At 37.4% G+C, this 6,356-nt stretch overlaps 1 protein-coding gene across 2 annotated transcripts; it reads right to left on the reverse strand.

Annotated features, from left to right (window-relative positions):
* Nucleotides 1–1,374: 1,374 nt before the first annotated feature.
* Nucleotides 1,375–5,996, reverse strand: LOC130935950 (uncharacterized). 2 transcript variants are annotated; one of them, XR_009068008.1, is made up of 6 exons: nucleotides 5,338–5,996; nucleotides 3,019–3,081; nucleotides 2,797–2,930; nucleotides 2,633–2,695; nucleotides 2,446–2,514; nucleotides 2,211–2,318 (listed from the first exon to the last, which is right to left on the reverse strand). XR_009068008.1 is itself a non-coding variant. In XM_057865891.1 (5 exons), the coding sequence occupies exons 1-5, from the start codon at nucleotides 5,707–5,709 to the stop codon at nucleotides 2,103–2,105; spliced, it is 783 nt and encodes a 260-aa protein (XP_057721874.1). In that variant the 5' UTR covers nucleotides 5,710–5,995; the 3' UTR covers nucleotides 1,375–2,102. The 2 variants fall into 2 exon arrangements, 1 of the variants encoding a protein (XP_057721874.1); XM_057865891.1 differs by lacking the exon at nucleotides 2,797–2,930 and having other exon boundaries at nucleotides 1,375–2,318; nucleotides 5,338–5,995.
* Nucleotides 5,997–6,356: the final 360 nt, after the last annotated feature.

A 6,356-nucleotide genomic window follows, 5' to 3' on the forward strand; every position in this document is an offset into this window, starting at 1 on the left:
GTACGCGTGAAGGGAAAAATGAGTAGCACTAAAATGTTTGAATATGAAATAATATCTTAACCATGAGTACGGTTCAAAATGAAACACTTAGAGGAAATTATAACCAGAAAAGAAACTAATTACGTCCTAAACTAATCTCGTCGAAGAAGCTCCCATACTTGTGAGTATCTGTATATGTAAAAAATTCATTATTAAGATGAAAATAATGTAATTTGATAATTTAAGGGTACACTCAAGAAATAGATTATACATAATTGGTACGTACTAAGAGTCCAGTAACATAGATATATCGTAAAAAATAATTCATATTAAATAATAAACTAACAATATAAATTTATTATTGAGAAGTATAATTTAGAGTACCTGATATAGAGTATTGTTGAGGAGGTATATTTGTGATATCTTGTAATAGTGTTGCCATGTTAGTTGGTCCACTTGATGTATCGATTTGTTTTCCTCGTCTAATACTCTCTCGGTAACTGGCACACCTTCTGGCAAGGTGTTGCTGCCTCTGTTCTTCACTCATATTTTGTCTTCGTTGTCTGGCATAATCTTGCCAAGTTCGTCGACCACTCCCACGTGAATCTTCCATGGTATGTTGTCAACTATAATTAATCAAAGAAACATATAAAACAATTATACACCTTTATTTAAGGACAAAAATAAATTACAGAAGATTTACATTATATTTAGGCGAAGTGAGAAGAATGCAGGAGAAGACAGAGGAAAAATGAAAGAAATTTTTTCTATTACGGAGAGATATGGAGTAACCAGTGAAGTGAGAGAGATTAAGAGAAAAAATTGGGAATAATACAATTGACGGAATAATTGATGTGAGAGGAATTAACTGATGCAGTAGTGGAGAATTAAGTAGTAGAATTTTGTAACTGATGCAGTAACGTGATGTGAGAGAAATTAACGTGGAGAAGTTATATTGAGGTGAACGTGGATGGAAATGAAATAGCAGAATGCTGTAATTGGAGGTAGGTTACTAAAAAGGATAAAAATGAAAAGAAAAATTGGACACCAAAAATGGGTTTTCCCATTATATATTGTTATAGATAATAGAGCACAATGACATTGGTTGGTTTATCTAGCTCTTCCACTTAGTGGGATAATTTTTTTTTTTTGGGTTCAAACATTGTTTTATGCCACCAACTGAGCTTGGCAAAAACTTGCAAGATTTGTTTTCACATAAAATCTTTAATCTCAAGATAAGGTTTTGCCAACACGATCAGGCTTTCAATTATGTGAAAAGCAAATCTTCCACCTCTGCAAAAGAACCTAGAGGCCAGCGCCAGCACAACTAACAATAATAGAGCTAAGAGACCAGAGCCAGCACACTTAAAAAATGGAACATTTATTTATACCAAATTCATTCTATAGGTGATAAGAGTTGGTGTTCTGATGTGAAGTTATCTAAGAGGTAGAGTGCTATCTACAAGATACAAAAGTTGGTTGTTTAAACATTTCAAGACAATAAATAGTTGTGTTGTCCAACTAATTTGTGTTCTTGCTCTTCTCATTTATTAGATGGTATTCTTGATGATTGGTGAATTGCACGGCACTTCATGTTTCATTGTTGGTCAATTATCCTCTAATATCTCACACCGAAAAAACATCCTTATATCTCACGGATGACACATGAACTTGGATAATTTAAGTGTAACCATCGAATAAAACCGAAATATTTGACCTACAAAGAATGATACATTTTATATGGTTGAAATGTTTTGAAATTTCAAATGCAAAGAGGTCAAATACCCCATATGAAATTTAGTAATAAAGGAACTTGTTACTTAAGCATCACCTATATAGCCCTCTAATTCTAAAACTAACAAAGAAAAAAAGAATTATAAAAAAAAAAAAAAACAACTTAATTCATGACTGCCACTTCTTCCTTCAGTAGAGCTGGCAGACGGATCAAGTTTGTTTGTCCCATTCAAGACTTCCTTTCTAAATTTTGCTATTATTTAGAGCCTCACAAAAACTATTGGCCTGTACAGTGTTCCACAATTGTTCAAACAGGGAGTTTCTCAGCTTGTTCAAACATTCGGGAGTCCAGCATGATGGAGGATGAACTGTTGTCGTGGTGGCATTTCTCAACTCATCCCGCGTTCGATGTCCATGTAAGAATCATCCTCGGACGGCATCATATTTAGATCTGGTACCAAGAAAACACTCCTGGCTGATTCTGCTGTTTGTGGTTGCGGAAGAGTATCAGTATCACCTTGAGCGGCACTGGAAGTTATCGCCGTCCATTTGGGTTGGTCAGAATTTGGATGCGGCAATCCATCAGGTGCTGAACCCAAGTCAAGCTGGGAACAAACCAAAGACTGGGGTAAGCAAAGAAGATCCCCCCCAAAAGAAAGGAGCTATTGGGATATCTGAAAATTACTGCATTAAACATGAATAGGATCTTAGATTAAGACATTTGAAGTTTACCTTCATTCTCTTTAGGCTTTCGTTTCTAGCTCTCTGTGCCTTACAAGATGCACTGACATTTGCAATCTCCTGCAAAATTGGGAGTTATATTAGAATAGAAAAAGAAGCACTTAGCACACAAGCCAGTTGCCGCGAAACAGAAAGATCACTTTTCTTAATGGAGGAAAAAGATAAATCACGTTGATACCTTTGTTAAATATATTTTTTCCTGGAGCAGGGAGCTTTCCTCTTCTTGAAGTTGAGAAAACGTCTAGAAGATGAAACAAAATCAAGTCATTAGTTAACACAACACACGTGTGACATGACAAGGACATATATTATTCATTGAAAAAAAAATAGTATTATGCCTACTCATCTAGTCTTGTACACCGAACAACCATAGCCGTACACTTTTCTACCGTCGGATATTGGCTCCGTATACAGAACAAATTGAGTACACAGAATAAATTTATTTTCATGAGGCAATGGATGAAAGTGAAGGAACTCTGAACAAGTCAACCCAGAAACCATTGACCATGATTCCCATATAAAGTCTAGAAATAAAGTCAAAGACAATTGTCAAACTAGATTCACCTTTCTCCTTCTACACTTCTTGTTGGATGCAGAGTTGCTTGTATATTCACTTGTAGCAGTAGCCTGAAAATTTCAATCATCAGAAGATATTAGCTCCAAAATCACAAAGGAACCAAATAAAGGGAGGTCACCAACCAACTTTGTCGGCTAAATCATACAAAGATAACTACAAGCAAGCAACGCAAAAGGAGGAAGAAAGTTAACGTTGAATTCTTCAAAGTTAGGAAGAGACAACGAACTTTCTGGTTCCCCGGAATTAAGAAAACCGGCTTGCAAGATAAGCACGTTACTTGACGCTTGCCGCTAATAATTAGTAATAATTATAAAATAGAAGATCAAATATTTGAATATTTAATTAAAGAAAAAAAAAATCATTAGAAAGACAATTAGACAAATGTTCCTGAGATAGAGAAGACTAATAGGACAAAGAAGTCAGATATAATCGAAGCTAGGATACAGCTCAGCTTATAAGGCAAATGAAATGAACCTACATCACATCCTTCATCTCTTGTATCTAACGAACCGCCTAAAAAACCCTAATGGCACCACCACCAGGTGATGCAACTGCAAGTCCACCGTCACGCGGTGGCACGTGACGCGCTCCTCTTTTCAGTCCACACGTGACTTGATCTATCATCACGTGCCTCATTATTATTCCATTCTGAAATTCTTTGCAACAAAACCCCCTCCCAAATCATCCTTTTTAGTTTTTACCCAATCCAATCCAATCCGAATTCAATGGGGTTTGTTGAGAGGTTTCACTGATCTTCAATTTAAGATCTCGTGAACAACCTCGCTCCAATGGCTTCTTCCCAACTCAGCGGCTTTAAATATAAAGCGATACTTATAATATATATTTAATTGAATTAATATATGGAGTTTTTGTACTTTATAATAAAAAAACAAAAATCAATGGTCCAAGTTGCACCGCTTATTGAAAGACGCTTGGACCCCTCTACAAACTGTGACGATGTGATGTGCGTCTCTCATCTTGCCCCTTTCCCTCACACCAACACCATCACCACCATTCCAGAATTGGAATCCCGAAAAATAAAAAAAACCCAATATCTATATAATTCTCAATTTATAATAAACACAGAAAAGATTTTCCTTATACAGAGATGGTAGAAATTGAGATTATATTAGATTATAGATCAAATCATTTAACAATTGAAACAAAAAGATAGATCCACTGAGCCATGTCGCAGAGGATTTTCCTTTTTTTTTTTCCCTCATGTTCTCTCCTTATATAAAGCATAAGCGACACTAACTTCAACGAAACGCAGAACCTATCTAACCTATCTCCATCGCCGAAGCCACCCTTTCTTCTTTCCATATCTGGACCCATCTCCATCTAAGTCACAGGGTCCCACTTACCCGCCCCCAGTATTTGTAATTACTAAAATGCCCAGGCTTCCACTTCGGAATTTCACCAAAACACACTACTTTTTTTTTTCGCAATTTAATAACCGGGAAAAATATGGGAAATTTCTGAGAATGGCCGATTAACAGTACAACAACACGGCCTTTTTTTCAATTACTTTCTTAACTTCCTTTTATAAATTATAACTAGGGCCTCTGGAATCTTATACAGGTCTACATGGGTGTTTCGGTCAAATCAAACGGAAACATCGGTGGCAGCTGAGATGACCACAGAAAGAGGCGAGAAGAAAACGTGAATCCGGTTTCTTCTTCCTCTCCTCTCCCCCTGCACACGGAAAAAACGCCGCATGCATCCGGGGGTATTTTCGTCAAATCAAAAAAGAAAATCGGGATTAAAAGAAGTTAAAAATTAAAATAATTAGGAAAACCTAAGGGAATAAATAATCGAACGCGCCATCGGCGATCAGAAAAATTGATAAAAAAAAAATATTTAAGTAAACATTTTAAAGATTAAAAAAAGGGGAAAATTATTTTAACAGAAAAAAATTGCAAGATGACGGATATAACCGTCAGCAACTGACACAAAACGATGCAACGATTGGGGAGAACCGAAAACACTTCGGGTTCTCCCATATGAAGAGAGAAAGGAAAACGAAACAGAGAAATAAAGATGTAGATTCGACGATAGACGAAGGGCAAAATAGTCAAAACGCAAGGAAAACGTCGTTCCAAAGGAAAGAATGTTCCAATCACTACATGAAACCGCTGTAAACCGCCGGTAGCCGCCGATATCAGCCCCGACGATTTTCGCGCGCTTCCTTAGGGACATTTCGGTCAGAACAACACGATTCTGAGTTCTGATACACAGAACAAAACAGAGAGAGATAGAAGAGAGGGAGGGAGATTGAGAGAGAGAGAAAGAGAAAGAGAGAGAACCTTGGATCTGGTGGTGTTGTTGTGAGTAGGGCTTCTAGAGTCGTCAAAACCGTCGGCGGCGGAGGAAGGGGAAGCGCCGCTTCCGTTCCAAGAAAGCGGAGTCGTAGGGCTGCATCTGGTAGAATCCTCCTCCGTCTCGTCCAATACCTCGTCCTTCTTCCTAGAAGAATTGGCGGCGGCGGCGGCGGCGAGTATGGCGGCGCGAGATGCGGCCTCAAGCTTGCTCCGCCTCTTTCTAGCTCCCCAGCTTGGAAGCACCGGCGTCGGCAACGTCAAAAGCGATTTGCCTTCAGAGTGCTTTATCTTAACGAGAAGGTCGGCAACGACAGAGTCGTCTGCCATAGCCAATTTCATCCAGTCATCTATCGCCATCGTGACAAAGCTCCGAGCATACCCGTCACAAGAAACCGCTTGAGTGAGAGTTTTGTGGCAGTGTGGGTTTTTTGAAGAAAGAGAAGAGAAAAAGAGAGAATAAAAAAAGAAAAGTAGGTAACTGTGATGAAGATGTGGTTTATATATATAGGAAGAGAAAGATAGATAGAGATTAGAGAGAAGGGGTTGGATTGTGTGTAGTGGGAAGGGAAGGGAAGGGGGTGGGGGGTGGAGGTGGAGAGGGGTTGTAGATTCCCAGTTATTCGTGTGTTTTGTTGTTGGTCTTTGTTTTGTTTGTTTTTGTTATATTAGTAGTAGAACCCTTTCTCTGTGGGGTCCTTTCCCTAATTCTATTCATTCATTCACCCTCTTCTCACACTCTCTTTTCTTTCTTTCACTCCTAACTAATAATAAGTAATAACACTCTTCTTTCTCACACGTGGCACTTCCATTTATAATTTAATAATCTATAATACATTCATACTATTTCCCATTTTATTTTATTTTCTATGTTTTTTTTATATATTTTCATTCATTTATTTATCAATTTAATTTTAATCACTTAAAGTGAAAAACTTTTTATAATTTATGTACTTAGATCATTTTTAAATAATAAATTTAAAAAGTGGTTATTTTTTATGATCTTG

Source organism: Arachis stenosperma, chromosome 6, assembly GCF_014773155.1.
Source record: "Arachis stenosperma cultivar V10309 chromosome 6, arast.V10309.gnm1.PFL2, whole genome shotgun sequence".
Classification (NCBI taxonomy): domain Eukaryota; kingdom Viridiplantae; phylum Streptophyta; class Magnoliopsida; order Fabales; family Fabaceae; genus Arachis; species Arachis stenosperma.

Bases quoted from the DNA above. Each gene is read 5' to 3' on its own strand.
- LOC130935950 (XM_057865891.1), bottom strand. From the start codon at position 5,709: ATGGCGATAGATGACTGGATGAAATTGGCTATGGCAGACGACTCTGTC. The intron at 3,082-5,337 runs GTTCTCTCTCTT...TGAAATTTTCAG, and splicing joins ACAACACCACCAGATCCAAG to GCTACTGCTACAAGTGAATA. The intron at 2,319-2,445 runs GTAAACTTCAAA...GTTTGTTCCCAG, and splicing joins AAAGCCTAAAGAGAATGAAG to CTTGACTTGGGTTCAGCACC.